General features: G+C 33.6%; 1 protein-coding gene across 1 annotated transcript in view; it reads right to left on the reverse strand.

The window, feature by feature from the left end:
- Window positions 1-3,184: 3,184 nt before the first annotated feature.
- The window catches only part of LOC6640522, a 40,635-nt gene continuing 21,695 nt past the window's right edge, over window positions 3,185-22,124 (reverse strand). The window contains exons 2-3 of the mRNA XM_023174748.2: window positions 3,656-3,816; window positions 3,185-3,548 (exon numbers count right to left, since the gene is read on the reverse strand). Coding sequence (XP_023030516.1) covers window positions 3,489-3,548; window positions 3,656-3,816 — 221 coding nt within the window. The 3' untranslated portion in view covers window positions 3,185-3,488. The remainder of the gene's footprint in view (window positions 3,549-3,655; window positions 3,817-22,124) is intronic.

Raw genomic sequence — 22,124 nt, forward strand, 5'->3', positions numbered from 1 at the left:
TTTCTGGATTGGATTGGTTTTCCCATTTAAGTTTACTTTTAATTTAACCAAAAATTGTTTTAAAATACTTGAAATTAGTTTTTCGAAATGATTTGTGAACTTAAATAAAATTTATTTTAGTTTAAACATATTTGTTTTCCCTTTTTTTGGTTGCTTTTCTTCATTTCTTTATATACAAATTCATCTTCAGTTTTTGTTTTTTTTTTGTATTTTTTACACTCAATACTGTTTGTTTTTGCTCTGCTTATTAGTTAAAAAATTAAAAAAAAATAAATTTATATAAAAAATCAACGAAATCAAAACCAAAACGATCTTCGTTGAATTAAAATAATAAATTATTTACATATTTTTTAGCTTTACCTCTTTGTCAGTTAAACTATTTCACGTAGTTTTTTTTTATGGTTTTTTTTTGTTTATAAAAGTTTTTTCTTCTTCTGGTTTACTTGCACGTTTCTTTTTGTCGTCGGGTCAACGCGGCGCGAGGGGAGTTTAAAAAGTTTTCTAGTGTTGTTTTTAGAAAAATAGGCCAAAAATAGATTTTCGATTTTCGTTTTTCGTTATCGTTATCGATTAGTTGCAAAAGTTGTGTGTCTGTTTCTGTTTCTGTGTGTGTGTTAAAATTTTCTTTCTCTCGGTTCTTGTTTAATAGAGTTTTCATTTCTGTTTTTGTTGTTGTTGTTGTTCATTGAAATTTATTTTGTTTTAGTTATTATTTTCACTTAGTTTTTAATAGAATTTCGTTTTTTGTAATTTACGGCATAGAAATTTACATACATATGTATATATATATTTATTTTGTATTATTTTTCATTTTCTTTTCGATTTATACATATACATATATATATATATATATATATATATAGTTAAAGGTGGGTTATTTTGCAGTTTTTCCTTTAAAGTAAATAAACAAATTAAATGAAATTTTTGTAATTTATTAATTATTATTCTCTTTTTTTTTAACTTTATAACGAAGATCGTTGCTTTAAAATATTTGTTTTTTTTTATTAGTTATATTGCTGCCCGTTTAGAAGAAAATTTAAACTTAAAAAAATGTTTCACTTGATTAACGAAAAATAATTGATTAATTACAATTTTAATTTGTTTTTCACTTATTTGTGTTTTTGTTTTTGTTGCTTTTATTATACGTTTTGTTGTATATAAGATATGAAATTTTATTGCTCGCAATTTCATATGTTATTCCATTTATCATAATTGTTTAAACTCCATTCATTTTCTTTTTATTTTATGGTTGTGTTCGTTTTTTTCGGTAGAAATGTTTAAAGAAGAAAAACAAGAAGATGAAGAAAAATTTAAGAAAGTCTGACAAAGACCAAGACAAGTTCATAATCTCCTAATAAAGCAAAATGAAAGTCCTTTAAAGTATTGCTTCGAACTTCATTTAAATAGAAATTCTTAAAGTTCCTAGAATATTCAAACGAAAAGAATGTTTGGAAACATTGTCTAAATAAACCAAGTTTCAAAAGATTTTTCTTTGTCTGTCTAAACAAAAATTTAAAAAAAAAACCTTTAGAAATAAACCATTTGCTCTTCGATCATTACAAATTGCAAAGGGTTTAGCTCTTCTCTCCTTGCCATGATCCATAGAAAAGGTATTCAAAAAAATGTTGCGATTATTCCTTTCGTTTTGCTTGATTGTTTTCTAAATTGATTGTTTGCATTTTTAAATAACAATAATCTTGTTTCGTTTTAGTATTATTAAAAATTTTAATTGTATAGGCAACGTTTTGCAATTTTGCCAATATCATTTCAAACGCAAAAATTATGAAATCTTTAAAACAGAAATGAGAATATTTTTTTGGTTTTTGTGTAAATCGATTTAAAAGCATTTTTTACAAGCCTTTTTTTCTTTGCTCATTTTGTTAATTTATTCATTTTGTATAAGTTGTTCATAGTTTTATTTTCTTGTTTACATATATAGATATATGCATATATATGTGTATGTATGTATATATATATATATATTTATATAAGTCAATTTGTAAGTAAAGAAAATATTTATCTTACTAGCAAAAAATAGCTGCCATTTTCATGAGAATTTCATTTGTATTCGAACAACAGTGAAAAAACGAAAACAAACGAGAGAAAATGTAGAAAATTTTTCCACCAAACAAAAGCAAACAGAAAACATACAAATAAAATGTTGAAAATTTGTTAATATTTAGTTAGTATTATATTTATATATATATATTTACATAGAGAACGTAAATAACAAATGAAACATAAAAGACAAATAAAAATGATGAGTATATAATCAAGTCAAGTCTTTGTTTATAATTTATTTGTTTTTTTTTTGTTTAATAATTTATTGTTTAGTTTAGTTATTGTTGTTTTTTTTTTCTTTCATTCATTCATTCGCAGTTGTTTGTTTAAGTTTTCTTTTGGTTTTTGTTAATTTATTTTGTATATTTAATTGTTATATGTATATGTTTACTATATATCTTTCCATTCGATTTTTGTTTTCTCCTTTCTTATCTTCTTCTTTGCCATTTATGCCATTTCGTATTTTGTTGTATATGTATATATAGTTTTTGTCTCATTTATCCTTCGTCTTTCTTTTATGCTTTGCCATTTTTTGTTTTTGATTTTCCATTTTTTTGTGGTTTGTTTTTTTGTTTTTGCTGTCGAGTTTCGGTTTTTTGTTTAGTTTTCTTTTTTCAATTAACATTTAAACTTTAATACACGTATAATTTAATAATGTACACGAAATATGTATATTTATATATATATATATATATAAATATATATATATATTTTTGTATATATTTGTAATATATATTTTTGTTTGTTTTTTAATAATTTTTTTTCGTTTTTTTTTCATATTTATATAGACTAAAAATAGTTTAGGCCCAAATATTTTTGTTGTTGTTGTTGTTACTGCTTTTTCATGGTTTTTTTTTGCGAAATTAAAAAGAAAATTAAAGAATTTCGTTTAATTTCTTTTTTTTTTTTGTTAATTTTTAATGGTATATTGTTGATTTTAGTTTTTGTTTGTTGTTGTGGTTGTTAATAATTAATAATAATAATAATAATAGTGTAATAATAATCATAATCATACCTCTTAATTTTTGGATTTATTCATTTTTTTTGTTGTTAATTATTATAGTTAATTGCTGCCTGTTTTCTTTTTTGTTTTTTTTTTGTTTTTTGTATTTTCAGTTTTGGTTTTTGACTTGGCAAATTGTTTAACTTGTCTTTTTCTTGTTGTTGTAGGATTTTTCATAGAGCAGGCGGTGGTTGTGTGTGTGTGTGAGTGTTTGTGTCTGTGTGTCAGTGTTTGTATGTTTATTTGTGTGTGTGTTTGTGTGTGTGGCCTGGTTTAAACTTAATAGGTTTAATTTGTTAAAACTAATTGTAATTTATGTTTAACGTGGGTTTTGCTATGTGTCTCTTTGTATTAAGTATTTGTTTGTATGTGTTTCTGTGTGTGTGTGTATTTGTGTGTGTTTGTGGGTGGGTTGGGCAACAACTTAACGCCCTCGCGCCCAACGTAGTAACGCATCTGCTAACACATCCAAATGAGCTTTCGTCTGCAAGTAAAAAAGAAGCAAAAAGTGAAGGGAAGAAATTAATACTCAGCCTTATACCCTTGTTCCCACATTTCCCCGCCACCCCTTGTATTCGTGTGAGAACTTACCGTCTTATAGAACATGCAGGATCTTCTATCCTCATCCTCGCCCTCGGGGCAATCGATAAAACCATCGCACAGCACATGATCATCTATGCAACGATAGCGTCCCTGGAGATCTGGTGTGGGACAGGCAAATCTCTCCATGCCATCCATGGCGGTGGGACATTCTGCAAACAAAAAGAAAAAGGATATGAGGAGAATGGATAACAGGTTGCACAGTCAGTCAAAATAGTTTATGCATACGAGAGAAGCCCAACACAAACAACAAAAAGAAACTTTTCACATAAATCGTTCACAGAGAGTGTGGAGAAGAAGCTGGTGGTGGGGCAGAGAGGGGGGGAGGTAAGAAAACTTTTGCCCACGCTAATGTCTGCCATGATTTGCGTCTAAATGTTGCAACTTGCAGTCGCGCATAAATGTATGCTACACTTTTTGCTGTTTGCTTTGTTATAAATAGTTTTCCCCCCAACGAACCCAAAAGAATGAAATGGAATCGAAGCAAAAGGCTGACTGCCTGGCTGGCTGGCTGGCTGACTGGGAAATCTTAGTCGGGGCTTGCACCGACGCCACCAACAACAATAACTTTATTTTTTTTTCAACTTTGCTTTTGCTACTCTTTCTTTTTCTCTTTCTCTATCTCTCTGCTCTTTTCGCTGTGCCACCAACAAATACATAAAAATAAATCACTTGTAGGACATGTTGGCGCCTCCGGTTTAGTGCCACACACACACACACACACATACGCGTGTGTGTTGTTTGTGTATGGCGATTTGTTGAAGTTGCCCATATAGGTTTTCCTCTACTTGGTTTTCATTTCGCTCAGTTTTTGTCTTTTTTTTTATATACTTTTTTTGTCCTTGTGTTTATACTACTCCTGTACCACCCCGTGCTATTTTTAGACTTGCACATTTTGTTGGCAGTTCTGGATATGCCAAAAAAGAATTTTATTGAAATTAAATGCAAAGCAAACAACCTGAATTGTTAATATCAGACAAGTACACACATACACACACACACATTGTACCATCAATGTGTAAAGTTGTTCAGGTTTTTGCACTCATTTCATCAATCGATGGCAATTTACGGCAATTTGTAAAACTAATTGCATTAATTTGCCAATTCACAACGGCAAAACGAAACTTTATTGAAATCCCTAAATAAATGCCTGTCCATTGTAAGAGTTTTTATTATCCGATAGTTGAGTTTGATTTGTTTGCCTATTTGAACGTCAGTTATAATTAAGCAATTTGTGAATTATAGTTTACAAATTTGACATTCATTCTAGAGTAGAAAGACGACTTTGAATGCTTCGCTTACACTTAATGCAGAATTTCAGGAAATTCACAGTCATTTGGAAATGCAAATATGCTAATGATAGAAATTAGTAGTTAAGATTGGCCCATCATTCACTAGTAAAATCGTCAATTATACACCTTAATGGTATTTTCTAGGAAAACATTTCACACAATACCAGCTCCTAAAGTCAATGAAATCAAAGGTAAATTGACATTTCAATTCTAAGAATCTTCAACAATTTTACAACTAGTATCACACTTTAGTAGTATTTTCCAAGAATCTTGTATACACAATACTATCAGAGTAATCAATGAAATCAGAAGCTTAACTCTAGTATTTTGTACTTCTTATTGCAATCTGTCATTGGACAAGAAGCAACTTTAATGGACAAAAATCTCTGTATAGAGGAAACAGCTAACAAAATAACATATACCATTAGAAGCTGACACCTTTTGTTTATTTTCGCCCTGACTACAAAAGGTAATAAAACAAAATCAGTTGCAGTTGAAATATTATGTTTTAAGACTTTAGTTTTGGGTTTGTCAAGTTGTAAATAATTCAATGAAGAATTTTATTTTGTAATTTGTTACTTATTGAATTCAGATAAAGACCAAAATGAGGTCTGTTCCGCTTTTTCTACAGATGGATCTGGGCATACAAAAATCGCACTGGGCAAACTAAAACTACAATCTAAAATCTTACAGATATACGAATGAACTGAGTGAAGAAATTGTTGATCTAGCATATCGAAGATAAAATGTATATCTCAAATTTTCAAGTTGTAAGTAATTTTTAGATCTTTTAATTCATAATTTTTGATGTCATGGTCAAAGTGTCATTGTGGCATATTGTGCGTATACGTTATATTTTAAAATCTTCTATTATGAATACATTGGATTGTGACGTTTCGTTAACTGATATACCCCAAGAATAGGGTAACAAATATATATAATTTGATCAATTTCATTTGATTACGCAACTTATTTTGGTGTGTACATTCTGAATAGAAAAAAGAAAGTTATGTAATGCCATTTTCATTGACATTTGCTTATTTCGGTTCCGCCATCTTCAATCTCTCATACATTTCTTGTTTTTTTTTTTTTGACAGCTCTTCCTCCAGCTACACCTGATGACATTCTCACACACACACACAGAGACGCAGAGAGACGTACAGAGAGAGGTATGAATAAATTACATATATCCCTGTTAGCTTTGAAATGTCCTTACACACATGGGCGTAGTCAGTGGACTTTTTGTAGGTTCTTCAACTAATAAATGAATGAGCAGCGAGAGAGAGATAGACAGAGAGAGAGTGAGTGTGAGTGAGTGTGAGAAAAAACTTGCCCATTCATTAATGCCGGCCACTCGATAAAAACGGAAATGTGTCTGGCCATAACGAAAGTACATGCCTTTTGCCCTTCAGCGATTGCCAGACAGACAAAAGAATGGCAGAGGAAGAAACAAAAAGAGAGATAGAGATAGAGAGAGAAAGACGACGAGGGAAAAGTCAGGTAAACCGCTCAAGTTGTCAGCATTGCAGCAGTTGCAATTCCCATTTTTTTTAACGCTGATTCACCTGACATCGAAAAAAGAATTGCATAAGTAAGTGCAAGCAACTTGACACTCACTTGCCTTGTTCTTGTCGTTTGTCTGTCAAATGAAGTTATATATGTATACATATATCCTGTGGCGGCATCGGCATCATCCTCTGTGCGTGTGTGTGTGTGTCTGTGAGTTCTACCTGTCATCATGGAAATCAATTGATGAAAACGGAGCCGAAAGCCTGTGGGTTGAAGTTAGGCCGCCTTCCCGTGGCGTGCCAAAGAGCCATTTGCATTTTGAAGAGCAACAACGACAACGATGATGGCGATGGCGATGATGACGATGATGGTGACGGTGAGGATGATGATAGTCATGCCTCTATTCCAGCCCGTGGGAAGGGGGCCAATCATAATGACAATTGTGTTGGCCATTTATCAATGCATTCGCATAATTGCATAAATGGGCACTTGGGCACGTTTGAATGCCAGTTAGGCCAACCAGTTTTTTGTGTAGTTAAGTGATTTTCATCAATTTTAGTATTCCATATATATTACGCATACGCCCCGTTTTAAAATTGACAACTATCCATATCTATATGCATTTCTGCCATGATTACAAGTTTGCTTTAGCTTGTCTGTGTGTGTGTGTTGTTTTGTACTTGTTTTGCCAACGTCAACCCACATTTTGTACTTTGAACTTAGTCTAGTCGAGCACACGAAACTAAAGAGAGAGAGAGAGAGAGAGAGAGAGAAACAGAACGGAAGAAGAGGGGAATGAAGAGCTTACATTTGCAATAGTTGTTGCAACTTGTAATGTTGCAAGGAAATTTTCGTCGTTTGCTGCCATTTCTATTTTTTTTTTGGGCCAAACACCCCCTAATAGTTTTCCCCACCCACACACACACACCCAAACACACACACAACCAGTTTCTTCTTGACTCTCCTTCTAGCCAGTCACTCAGTCAGCGAGGCTATTGAACTTTAAATTGATTTTTGCGCTTGTTTGCTAGTTTTGCCTCGATTTTTGTGCTTCTTTTCTATTTCTTTTTTTTTTTTTTTTGAGGTGGAAGTGTATAGTAACTAACCGAGCCTTATCGTTGTTGCAATAAAATCGAAATAAGTTTGAGCTATTTAGAGTTGTTGTGACCCAATGGGTCACAGGGGCTGGGAGAGAGAGAACGACGGCAAGTGGCTCGGTTTCGTTTAGTTAAATTGACAGCAAAGTCAAAACTCGTGGAGAATTTCGTTAAAGAAAGCCAATTTATAAAAAATATTGAACGTTTATGCTAACTTTTGTAAAAAGAAGCCAATAACCTTTAGAAAAATATATGAATTTACACTCAAGTGCCTCAAAAACTGGCCACAAGAATATTGTGTAAAGGGAAAGTAAACTTGGATATTTTCTTGGAATTTATCTCAATAAAATCTGATCCAGAAATATTCGTAGCTTAACCATATTTTAGTTAGATTAAATAAAGTATGGTTTAATTCAGTTGATTAAGTTATATGCCTTAAAGGAAGACGCAATGAATAAGTAGAAATTGAGATTCTTTTAGTTTTTTTCCTTAAATGAACTCTTCAAATCCATGTTTACATTAAATATAGAAATCTCTTTGTTAGCTCTGGATATTGAAACAGTTTTATCTATAATCAAAAAGTGTTTCTTTTGACATTACATGAGACAAATATGTATATAAAAAAAATAAGAGGGAAACTTCGTGGCTGTCTATCGAAACGATGCACATGCCACACATCATCTATAAATGCAAATCACGTATAGAAAGAAGCACAAACAGACGGAAGGAGAGAAATGGGGAAGGGGAGAGGTTGAGATACATCAACTTAGATGCCAAAAGAGGCAACTGTACCCTTGCCTTGACTTGGCTTAAGCTTGAAAAGACTTCAACGCATGTTGACACTAAGACACTCAGAGTAAAGAAGAAGGAAAAAAAAAACAGTAGCAAGGAGTGTCAAAAAATCAAAAGCATAAAAAGGATTTGGCTGTTGCCAATCCTGACCATACACACTCACACACACGCATATGCACAATTACAGCTACAGTTTTACAGTACTAAACTCGGATGTGGTTGGGAAGGTGGCGCGGCGCTATTTTTGTCGTCGTCGTCGTCGTCGTCGTTGTCCTCATCCTTTTCCTCGTCCTCGTCCTATGCATGCAAGGGAAAACTTTTTTGGTTGGTAGAGGAAAAGCAAACCTTTCGCTTCCTCTGCTCCCACAAGAAAATCCTGATGCTGTCGGCGTCTCAGCTGCTGCTACTGCTGCTGCTATTGCTGCCTGTTGTCTCGTCAGTATGGCGCCTAAAACGCTGCCAACAATAATAACAAAACCCACGAAAAGAGAGCCAAATGCAATGTTTCTTCCATCTCTTTCACGCACAGTGTGTGTGTGTGTGTGTGTGTGTGTGTGTGTGTGCTGGTGTATGTGTGTGAGGGCGTCGTCTGCAGGAAGGCAAAAGTAGCAAAAGCAAAAGAAAAGCATCGGAAGCATCGAGCCAAAGGAAACAGTGCGCAACGATTTTGCAGCAATAAATTGATAGTTTTATGTGGTGCACATAAACAGGAGGAGCATCAGCAGCAGCAGTAGGACCCACTTGCTGGGTCCTGGAACATTAAATGTCGCATCTTCCAGACTAACCAACCAGTCCCACCCACCTACTTTGCCACCCAATTCCAAGCCATTGTAATCCCCTTTGGGATAATCCTCATGCATATTTCACAGTCGTAAAACAAAAGGCTGAAGTAAATTTATAAATGGCAAATGCAAAAAGGAAGAAAACAAAAAATTGATGGGCCGCTTCTTCTCCTTCAGCTCTCTCTCTCCCACTCTCCATTTACTAGTGATATATCCTTTTTTCCATATGATGGAAATTTGTCAGCTAGAAAAATTTTACACTTGCTATTTTTCTTTTCTCACAAAAATGGAACCCTTTTTTGTTTGTTTTCTTCTCGTTTTGAATAGAAAATTGAATCAAGTTGAAGAGCAAATAGGCCACAAGGCTTTAAAATACCCTGCATTAAATCAAATTACAAAATGGAGTAAGCTTAAATAGACTGAGATTGTTTTCGAAAGTTAGTAAATTGAATTAATTTTGTCATAAAGTCTTTAGGCCACAAATTTTAAGCTGTTTCTGCACTCTCTTAACTCTTTACTACTTCATTTTCTTCTAGACTATCTAGACTACGACCTTTTTCAAACCTTTCGTTTAAGCCTGCTTAAGGCCAATAATCCGAACAGGACTTTCCATGTTAAGATGCCTCAATGATCACTTCAAATGCGACTGTACTCTAAGTTTGTTATACAACTGACTAGGTGAATTAGTTTAACACTTTTATGATTCGATATGTTTCCTAAATCTAGTTTATCTGTCTAGTATGCAGTTTTCATTGACTTGGCTATTGACATTTTCATCTTGTTTATGTCTATGATCTTTTATTTATCCCTAACACACACAGAGTCTATTCTAAAATGACCTTTCACATTTCATCCTATAGCTGCGTATCAGAAAGGAAGAGAGTCCTGTTTATCATTAGGCATTCTGTCATAATTTGTTATTTGGTGTTTTGATTAAATTTCATGCCCTGCAAATTTGTTGTTAGCTATTTTTTTAGGGACTACATCTTGACTTAGGGTACTCCCACACACACACACACACACACACACAGAAGAACACATGAAACACCTACATACAAACAACGATAGCTCAAGGCACAATTGACTATATTCTTAAATGGAAATTTGGTTTTCTGTCAGGCGTAAAATAAAAAATCAAAATGTATGTATGTGTGTGTGTGTATGCCTATGCCCTCTAGTTAACATTTATTGTAATTTAATAAGCCGCCTTTTTTCAATACAATGTTTTTCTATTTCATTTTATTTTTCTCTCCTTCTGACGGTTGTTTGTCTCTTTTGGCCCTAGATTGCCTTCTGGCTAATTGTTAAGTACGCCCTCTTTACTTTCATTTTTTTTTCTCTCTCTCTCTCTCTATCATGTGAAATAATGTACATTATGTTGATAAAACACACACACACACACACATAGACGGCTTGGTAAAGAGAGAAGGTAAGGAGGAGAAGCAAGAGGTAGAAAGAAGCAGCAGATGCCTTTGACATAAATTGGCCCAGCAGCCAATCTATGAGTCCTAAACCTAACAGACATGAGAAACCTTTTAGTTCGGGTCACATGAATACACAAACACATACATATACATAACTCCAGCACACACACACACACACACAGACACTGACAAAGTGAATTTCGTTTCACATTTTTGCCAATCTCTAGTGGTTAGCAAATGCTCTTGAGGTAGGGTAGAGTAGATTGCCTATAACGAGTCAGAAATTATGCTAAAGACTGCACATATACATTTAAGATATACCTACATACATATATACTTGTATGTATATCTATGTTCACATATGTATCCATCCATATACATGGCAAACAAATTGAAAGTCGAGTAGTTGCTGCATATCAAATGTTACTTCCTGCCCCTTGGCCAATTTGCAGACGTAAAAGTATCAATTATCATAAATATCATCAACTTTAATAATTTCTATACATGTTTCATATACTTTTACGAAAGTAATGAAAATTAAAAATAATAACTAAAATAAAAAGGTCACCAAATAACAACCAAAAATATTTGGTTTAACAATTAAGACTTCTTGGCTTGAACAAAAAGTGTTGAAAAATTTGAAAATCAATTGTTGCTCCCGTTGTTATCCTCTTTTTCACTCTCATTATGCCTTTGGTAAATCCAATTGGAGTAAATGAAAACCCTTACATATCCCACATTGTATAATGTTTCCCATTTCGTTTTTTGTAAATTAAATCTTAGGAATTTATTTATTTCTATTCCTTTTTACAGTCGCTTTTTCGTTACATCGCGTGGGAAATAAAGACGATCCAGAAGAAGTTTTCACTTCAAAAAAGCAAATTGTAATGAATTTATTACTAATAAAAACTAAACTAAAATTTAAAATTTGTTTTACTTATTATTTTGAAAATTTAGCAATAAAATTCATGTTTACTTTCAAGTTTTTTTAGACTAATAGTTAGTTATATGTATTCAAGTTATCCTAAATTTCAAAGAAGAAACTTGGTTTTAATATGTAGGGAAGAGTGGGGCTAATCGGCGCATGGGGCAATCCGGCGCAGTCAAATTATCTTGAAATCTAATAGCACGATCCAAAAAGTGATAAGTGACATAAGATCGCATTTTGGTAGGGTATATTTGGATCATAAACGTAGACGTATCCAATTCGTAGTATCCGAAATTTTTGGGATTTTGTAATTTTTAACCTCAAAAATCAATTTTTTTCGTTTTTTTTTTGGTTTTAAAAACATTGAATAAATTTTTAATTTTGATAGATGTTAACTAAAACAGGTTCCGACATGTATTAACTTATGCTGTGATCTTCGTTTTTTTTTTTTAATTCACACGTTGTTAAAATATTTAGTTTAAAATGCTAAAACTAAGGGTGGGGCAAAGTGGCGTTTTAAAATCATAACTATATTTGAATAAAAGTCCGATATATAAACTAGTTATTGATAAAAACAGTACATTTACCAGAATCAAACGGATCAGAATACTATATCATATAGCTAATGGTAGCTAATGGACAAACGATGAAATGAACAATCATAATTGAAAGTCTAAACCAATCAACATTTTTGGTGAAAAAAAAAGTTTTTTTATAAAACAAGTTTTTTAATATTAAGCTATATTTAGTTTTTTTTTTTTTTAAATCGCATGATTCTATATAAAAAACTTGTAAAACGCCGATGCACCACATTGCCCCGCGATTTTTGACAACGCCAATTTCGGGTATGTTCGAAAAAACCGCTATAGCTTTGTAACGGTAAATTATATCGAAACGTATCTTTGATCAATAGTTGGACAATGAATTAACCTTTCATTTAAGTGCTCATATGACAGGATACGAGCTTCCGATCAGGATATATGAAGGATTAAAAAAAAATGCCCCGATTAGCCCCACTCTCCCCTATATTTTTTTTAGTTTTTAAAGCATTCTTTACTTTTGTATTTAATATGAAAACTGTTTGTTTTATTTTTAAAAGTCAATTGAATTTTTATAGATTTATTACAATATGCCAATCCTTTTTTTATGAGAATTTCATTACCTGAAGCTAATAGAAATAATTTCACACTTTATAAAGTTCTTTTTAGTTAATAGATCACTCAAAAGAACTTTATAAAATGTGAAATATATCACTCAATGGCCATAACTTAAAAAAAAAAATTGTTTTCATAATATTAATCGATCAACTTAAATCTAATTCGCTTTAGAAGCTGCCAAGTTGTAGAAATTTGTACGTGCAATGGGTAAAGGAGCTCATAAAAAATAGGTCAACATGTGAAACAGTTACTTATCATCAAGATAATTTGAGTTAATAGACCTTTTTGGAGCAGGGTAAGGGAAGGGGACAAAAGAAAGGAGGGAAAAAAACGGAAAATTATGAGGCGGTCCCTAGTTTCACCATCAATTTACATATTAGACTTACATATGAGTCTGTCTGACCACTCAACCACTCAGTCACTCACTCACTAGATTGCCCCAGCTGACCTCTAAACATATGTGGGTGTGTGTGTGTGTAAGTGTGGATTAGTGTGTGTTGAAATTTATTTTAATTCTCTTGTTCCTTTTTTAGCAGATAAATTATTGTCTATGGAGAAAATCAAATCTAACAACTAATAGATGAAAATTAAGATTATTTTCGAGTTAAATTGCCTTTTCAACAGTTGCAAAACATTTTAGTTAGCAGAATGAAATATTTTAATTAACTCTCTCACAATCAACACACACACAGAGATAAAGAGGGAAAGAGAGTGAGAGGGTTAGAGGGGGGACATTGGGGAAATAGTGTGGAAGTTTAAGGGCGCGGCTGAGGCTCGTCCTGTGTCTGTCTGTCTGACTGTCTGACAACAGGCCATAAGACAAAAATAACAATGGCAAAAGCAAAAGCAAATGGCCAAATATAGCAACAAATACTTAAAACGAATGGCTACAAGACGAGAGAAAGAGAGAAGCAGCACCAGGACACAAAAGGACGAAGGCGAAAAAGATGGCAAATAAACGAAGCAACAAACCATCAACAGTTTGATATGCGAAGCAGGCAGCAACATACATATATATATGGAGGAGAAGAAGAACTTGACTGAGGGGCCCAACAAGAACTTCTGGGAATTGCTGCTTACACATTTGTAATCTTGTCTTGTCTTTTCACTGTGACTGTGACTGTATGTGTGAGTGTTTTCTTTTTTTTTCGCTTTTCCTTTTTGGGTGTGCCCCTTGGCAGGCAGGCAATTCTATTTTTAGCCTGGCCCAAATGGTGGGTCCCCCTCATCATTTGGTTTTACGCCTTCCCTTATGGCTCCTGCGATTGCTCCTGCTCCTGCTGCTCCCTTCAGCTTTAGCTCCTTCTGATTCTGTGTTCCATTCGTAAAGTGTAATAAAAACTCATATTTTTGTTGGCGCCTCTGCCCTCTACCTTGCTCTCTTTACCACTCTCCGTCTAGCTCTCTCTCTCTCGCTCTGTCTCTCTCTCTTCATTTCTTTCTTTTTTTTTTGTTGGCCAAATTAAATGATTTTGTTAACGCGTTGCTTGGCTTTTGCTTTCACGCATCAAATTGGCTTTGACTTTCGTCCTTGTCGTTTGTCCTCGTCCTGCTTAGGGGATCGATTGAGCCCGCATGCAAAAAAAAAGAAAATACATACATACATATATCCAGAAAAAGAAAAGTCTTGAAGAGAAAGGAAAAAACGAACGAACGAACGAAAGAAAAAAAACTTTCTAATTGGCAATTATAAAAAGAACGCTGAAATAACCATTAAATGTTGTAAAGTGGTCAAAAAATATTAACAAAAAAAACAAGAGAGAAAGAAACATTTTTACTTGTTTTGTAATTAATATAAAATGTTTGCGACTCTCGCAGGACACTTGTGACCTCTCTCTCTCTCTCTCACTCCCCTCTTATCCCGCTCCTTCACATGCATATAAATTAATGATGTGCTGAGGGAAAACATTTAGAAGCTATTCCTCCATACCCTTTATATAGAGCTTGGTCTCTCTTCAATTGCAAATTGTAATTATAATTATTTTAATTGCTTGGTAAAAGGTCAAAAGGCTATGGCTATGACTGACAAATTGCATACCACTCATAGAAATGTATAGATAGATAGATAGGCATACTAGCACAAACAAAGCCAAAGATAAAAACAGACAAACAGTGAGAAAGAGAGGGAGAGACGGAGACAAAGAGTGGAAGAGAGAGAGAGAGAGAAGGCAAAAGAAGGACTGTGAAGAAATGAGAGTAAGAGAAAAGTGCGAACGATTATTATTTTGGGTTTGACGTCAAAGGCCTAAAACGTCAATTAAATGGCACAGACACATTCACTCAAACTCACACACACACACACACACACACACACACACACATAAGCACACACTCATACATACATAGCCCCCACTCGCACACACAATTGACACACTAAAATTTTAATATATGTAGCATACTTTCCTGCTGAGGTCGTATGCTGCAAATGACAACAAAAGCAGGAGTCTAGCTACCTCTCTCTCACTCTACCTTCCTCTCATACTCTCTCTACGACTCGTTAAGTGTGTGCTTGTGTGTGTATGTGTGTGTGTGTTTGTACTGTGTCTGTTTGTTGTGACCTCGCCCACCTGACCTCAGTAGGTACCCAAGTACTGTGGTTTAAAAATATTCTTAAATGTATATTATTATTATTGTTTCTTAAAGAACATGTTGAACTAGTTCTTTATGCGATTTGGTTCGTCGTTCCATTTTTTTGGTTTTATAATTTATGGCGAATGCTGTTTAATAAGAGAAATAAGTCTTTACAAAAGGTGCCCAAAGAAAATAATTCAATAAAAGGAAAGAAATGTTACTTTACTCTCCATATATTGGTGTACACTTTTGCCCTTAAAAAACTTCTAACACTTAAAGGATTATTTTTTGGAACTGCTTATTGCATGCTTTTGGGGGCAACGCGTCAACTACTTACAGACCTGTTTTTTAACTGTTTAATTTAGCAAAATCTAAAGTAATACGTTTTAAATTTCGTAAGAGAACTCTTATAAATTAGCTTCACCATTCTATAATTAAATTATATCTATATGATGAGCCTATTTTTTGGTATGTTTTAGCCCACTGTTGCCAACACATTGCCTTAGGTATGTACACTTATTATTTTTTGTATTTTTTACGTGTTTCGTTCCTTTATTTTTTTGGTTTTTTTGCGGTCGCAAGCAACAAATTTTTATGTGTTTACCTTTTTTGTTCGTTGTTGTTGTTGTTGTTGTTGTTCTTGGTGTTGGCTCACTTGGCTCATTTGCGCTTTGTTTTATATTGCTAAACCTAAACACCAACAGCAACAGCAACAGCATAAGAAACAACAAGAGCGAATGTCGCAAACATTTGCTCGGCTGGTCAGAATAAAAGACCTACATATACACTTACATACAAAAGTAAGCTCATTTTTATACTCTATATCCCAAAATGGGGTAAGTAGACTTTACATAAAATGCTAAAAAAAATTAATATGATAAAGACATAATGAATAAATTCGTTATAGAACTAATCTTTCCAATTTAATGCAAATTTTTATTCAAAACTTGTTAAGAAATACCTTTGGTTAGGCCAAAAACTTGCTGAAACTCTGGCAAATTTTTATTTGTTGAAATTCGAACCGCAATTACATTTTATTAACATAATTATCATATTTTATCCACTCGAAACATTGGCCAGCCTAATGGTTGGATCCCCTCACCAGATAATTGAAATCTGACCCTTATGGTTATTTGGTTTTTTCTCTCCTCCACCCAACCTTTTGGGTCTTGTGTCTTGTCTTTAAGAAATAGTAGGTCCAATTTTTGCCAAACATGCAGATTTCAGTTTAAATTTGGTTTAAGAAAAAACCATTTATCAAATGTCAAATTGGACCAACTAGTTTTTTCCTTTTTTGCATTTGCATTTAAATTGCATTTTATAATGAAAAATCAAGTTGCCATTTTATTTGAATTTCAACAATGTCTAAAAATAGAAAGAGAAAGCGGAAGAGTGAGCAAGTAAGAAAGAACGGTGAGAGAGTGAGAGGGTAGGAGGGCGCCCCGAAACGACTTTCATTGTTTATAATTGGCGGTGTGTGTTAAAAATAAAGCTGCGTTGCTTATTTTTGTGTTTTTTGTGGCAAGGCATTTGTATGTAAATCGCTAACACACACACACGTACACAAACCACTAACACATACACATATATATTCAACTGTTGCCGGAATTCTCACATACATTAAGGAGCGAACAGAACACCGCAGACGGTTGCAAAGTGTGTGTGGTAGGGCAGGTATATGTATATGTGAATGGGGGAGGGGAGGAATGGGGGAGTGGGGAGAGCAAACCTGGTAATCGCGTGCTATGCCCAGATTAAAATGCGACAAAGCAACACGACAACAACAAAAACAACGACAACGACGACAAAAAAAAAACTTTTTAAATAAAAGCGCAGCTTAAGAAAAAAGCCCCAAAAAAATGTATAAAAGTAAACTGTATGAAAACGAATTTGATTTACCCTGTTTATTTTAAGGTTTAAAAACTAAATTCCTTGATAACGTAAGTATATACAAATAATTGGACCAAAATTAGAGTAGTTTATCAACGAACCATTTATCATATAGAAGTGAACAGAATAATCGTTTATCCTTCATAAAGGATTACAACTATTCTCAAAGCTTACAATTCCAAAGCTTTAGACAGAAATTATAATTAATTTGCTTAGTGCCATTTTTATCAATATTCTATTTAAGGACTTGTAGTTAAAGGCTAATGTCGTAAATCATCTCTATTATATCTCTCTTAGATTAGAAAGGATTAGAAAGTCAATTTTGGTCAAAGATTTCTTGGTAAATGTTTTGAAAATTCGAAGGTTACTCTTGAATGAAATATAAAAAATGTTTGCAATTAGACAAAGAATTAGTTGAATTTGTTCCCTAAAAGTATGCTTCAATTTATAGCACTTATCCAAACTTGAAGTTACTTTAGCTAGGCGAAAAGAGTTTACGAATCTTTAATTGATTTTTTAAATATATTTACTTACTTTTAGAGTGGAAAAAGTTTTACAATTGCAATTTAGCATCTTATAAAACAGGGAAACCTTATTCAACCGACAAATTCATTAAGCCCATAACTCTCTATGTCTTATCTGGAAAAATTCTATTCTTCCAACAGAGAGTAGGCTATATTCTTCGTTACTTTTCCTCCTTTCAAGATCTAAAGCTGTTAACTGCCATGTTGGCTTGAAACTTGTTGATCTACTATTAGCTTAAGCTAACCATGTAAGCTATATGCCTAACTATATGTAGGGTGCACAAGGGTATGCAAAGTCGAAAAGCGTTAAAAGCGGGGATTTTTTATTATACACACTCATGTGTGTGTGTGTGTGTGTGTGTGTGTGTGTGTGTGTGTGTGTGTGTATGGCCCTCACCAATTAAATGCGGCAACGGAAATGTGAAAAAACAAAGCGCAGGCCCTTTTTTTTTTGGTTGGTTTTGGTTTCCCTTCCCTCTATTCCTTTTCTTTCATTTTCGTCTTTAGTATTGTGTGTGTGTGTGTATGTTTTTTGTTGTTGGTTTTTTTCTGTCTACGTCATTTTGTTTTTGCTATAATGGTCGTCGTCGTCGTCGTCGTCGTCGACGTTGTTGTCGTCGCTCAGCTTGAAAGCTTTTTATTTCGATTTTTGTTTTTCTCTTATTTTCTTTTTTTTTTTTTGAAGGGGAATTTTCTCCATATGAGCACCTGTTGCGTCTCGTTCTAAGACTATTTTATTATTAAACAAACACACACATTTTAGTCTCTGCAAGTCGATTAATAATCCCTGAAACAGTTACACACACACAGACAGACACATAACATGCCAATGCAATCCGCTTAGTTTCTCATTCAATTGTCAACAGTTGACAGTTGTCTCATTCTAATGTTATGCCTGCTATGCCTCACTCTCTCTCCCTCCCACTCGCTTTGCAGCACCGAAAAGCATGTCTAATCACTGCTGATACGATAAGCGTTTTATGGCTAGCACCCCGACCAAATAGAAAGGGGTGGAAACCAAGAGGGTAAAGTAGGAGACACCAAAAGGAGATGCATAAACATGAGATACATAGACATAGACGTAGAGTGAGATCTCATTTAAAGGGAAATGGCTGTTAGCCCCCTCCACTAAGTCCTTGTTTATAGGAGATTTCTCTCTTTATGGCATGTGCTTACTTGTGTTTGTTGGAGTCCATGATAAAATGACAATCCACAATATATATATATACATACATATTTATCAATATATATACAATTGCAGCTGCTGTTGGTAATTAAAATGTTATTAGCCACGCACTCAGACTCACATAGACACACACACACACATATTCAGACATGCAGATGAAAGTGTTCTGGCTGACCTGAACCCAAAGTGCATTAGCTGATAATTTATGATTTAATTGCCACTTACTCACATTTGAAGCCACAAGCTCTAAAGATAGCTCACTTAAGTGATTTGAACTTGCTAAACAAACTCAAACTTAAGAAAAAAGAATGGAAAGTGTTCTGTCTGTTACTGAATGGAAAAAATGGTTCAAGATAATTGTATCACTTACTATTGGAAATCAATAAGCTATTATATACATACTAAGCAGAATAGGTTACTCGGCAAATGGGATATTCACATGACCCTTTACTTCTAGGGGTCAACTGTATTTAAGATGGTAGAAGAATCAGTATCCTTCAATTCAATTCAGTAAAGAACGATCATTTTCGAACGGTTTCCATGATCGGTCCTGATTTTATGTATTAAGAGTCTCTAATACTATATGTTAAAACAGTTTAAAAAACATAATCCTAAGTTGATGTAGAGGTCCTAGGTCCTAGAGGCCCTGACTTGTTGACTACAAAATATTGTCTATGGAAAACTCTGGCTTCGAAAAGATTAAAATTAGTTAGTTTAAATAAATGAATCAAATGTACCCTAATTTTACTTATTCTATTTAAAATTTAGCCAAAAACCTCGAACAAAGTCCCTTTATAGGAACAAATTCTTTAAAAAAAAAACCTTTTAGTCGCATAAATTTCTCACATCAGCTTTAAATCATTTTTATTTATTATTTGATTTTGAAATCTGTTCTATTTTAAACTTGCTATTATTAAAAACTCGGCCGCAGTTACTAAATAATTTACTAATTGCCTCTGTCCAGTTGGAAATTATACTTGTTATTAATTTCACACTCTAATAACAATTGTTAATTGCCTCACCACAAAATTTCCAATTTCCCAATTCGAATCTAGAAACAGACACACAAAAAGAGAGAGAGAGAGACAAAGAGAAAGAGAGATATATAGACAGAGGTACTAGGGCAGAAAAAGGGCAAGTGGATGAGTGGGAAGGTTAGGCGGTTGGGCGGTTGGGGTAAGGTTTTGCTTGAAGTCAAAGTCAAGGACAACTGTGGGGAGGGGAAAGGAGGATTCCGTTTGCTGACGTCAGTGAAAAGGCCTCAACTTGAATGTGAAGGTGTCAGATGATAGTCAATTATAATCAATCGACCTTAAAGTTTGCTATTTTTTCAAAAAAATAAATTCATCGTCTTCGTTTCTTTTATATTTTGATGCCTTTCCTTTCGATTTTTGTTTTATTTTTGACGTCTAATTGAATTTGCGCCTGCAATTTTCTTCAAGCTATTTTCAAAATCAAAGTAATTACAGAGCACTTGGGCCGAAAGGCAAAGTCAGCCAGCAGGCAGCCATTCGAGCCACGCCCACTCTTTGTAGTGGTTGGTTAAAAGAGGGCTGGGTATATTATTTTCTGCTCCCCATTTTTATTTATAACTTTAATGGTTATAATTTTAAGTCTGTCGTTGGATTTAATGATGATTATCCTAACGTCGCCGTCGCCGTCGTCGTCGTCGTTGACTTGAGCCTTCGCCCAGCAGTCTTTGTGGTCATTTGCGTCAGTTGAGGTTTACCGCCGCCACGTCTCACTAATCAATGCCGCTCAATAATTTAAATTGCCTTCTCTCTGGCGCCTTCTCTCAAAGAATTCTTACTTTTGGCGCTTTACATATTGAAATGCTATAACAATCTGTCAGTGTGAATGTCATAACTTAAGGCAAAGAAAAGTTTCTCAGGAAATAATTGTGGTAAAAGTTTTAAATCGAGAAATTCATCATTTAGTATAGCATATCGTTTATACATATAGGTTTAAATAAGTGTGGCAAATTTAAAGTAAGATTTATTATAAAATATTTGCACTTTTACGGATTAATTTTGAGTATCAAGAAGCAACATCTGCTTGATGTATGGTAGTGATGTAAATTTTAATAAAAACATCGATTTCCTTATTCATCGATGGTTTCAACGTTAATAATCGATGGTGTTTTAAAATATCGGGCTAATATCTCGATGCATCGATGTATGTCTGATGTCTTTCTGAATTAATAAAGTTCGCTGTTTAATAATCAACGGTTCTCATAATGGTATTTAGAATTAATCTTAAGGTTTTATTAAAATAATAAAACCCGCTATTCTCTTTTCTTATTGTTAGCCTTATCTTTTAAAAACTATTTGAAAATGTATTTATGGGCTTTACTTTCCGAAATTAAATTTCATTCACCTGCTCGATGAATCGATGTTTTTTTACATCACTAATGCATGGGGTTAATTCATATGCAGAATTATAATTGGTAAACCTTTAGCCAATAATATTAAAAGGCAATTATTTCGTTCCATTCTTGAACTACAATACTTTCTTAATACCATCGATGACTTATCGATAGTTTTGACATTTATATCGTAAGTTTAACAACTCTAGCAATTAGAATGTAACTAACTGAGCTACTTTTACAAAGAAGTTTTTAACAAAAAAGGTGTATTAAGTATTCAGTTTTGTTTTCTTTTGTAAGGGCGTTTCGGAACTAATTTGTCCACTTATCCTATTGATTATTTTAAGAAAATCTGAACCGATCATATATCGACTAAGTCAACTTGAAATCCTTTATGATGTAAGGAAATTTAAAGTGTTTTAGTACTAGAATTCATTCATATTTCTGTAAAAGAAAACTCTTTTAGTTCTAAATAACTACTAAAATTCTTATGAAAATGCCAACTATTAACCTAAACCACATACGGAATAACTTTAAGTTGTTTTCCATCCATTATACCCATAGTTAACATATTTTCTCCACAGTCAAGTATTTAATAACGACAATTAATCTCTTTGCATGGAGTTTTATGCATGTCACACACAGAGTCAGTGGAAATGGAAAATTCTCACACAATTCAGTCGTATTGACATGTTTTTTTGTTGCCCCCCACTTAACATGTTGGGCATATCTCACCATCAGTTTCTCCCCTCCCATATACCCTCTCTGACTTACTCACTCCTTTTGCACATCAAAGGTGGAAGCATACTTTTAGTCTAATTTCCCGTGGTAAACATTCAACATGGCTACGTGTCAGGACACTGTCCTCCACTGGACATGGACATGGACATGAACATGCATACATACCACATATATGCATATATTTTTGGAGTCTTGGAAAACT

Source organism: Drosophila willistoni (genome assembly GCF_018902025.1).
Source record: "Drosophila willistoni isolate 14030-0811.24 chromosome 2L unlocalized genomic scaffold, UCI_dwil_1.1 Seg196, whole genome shotgun sequence".
Taxonomy (NCBI): Eukaryota; Metazoa; Arthropoda; class Insecta; order Diptera; family Drosophilidae; genus Drosophila; species Drosophila willistoni.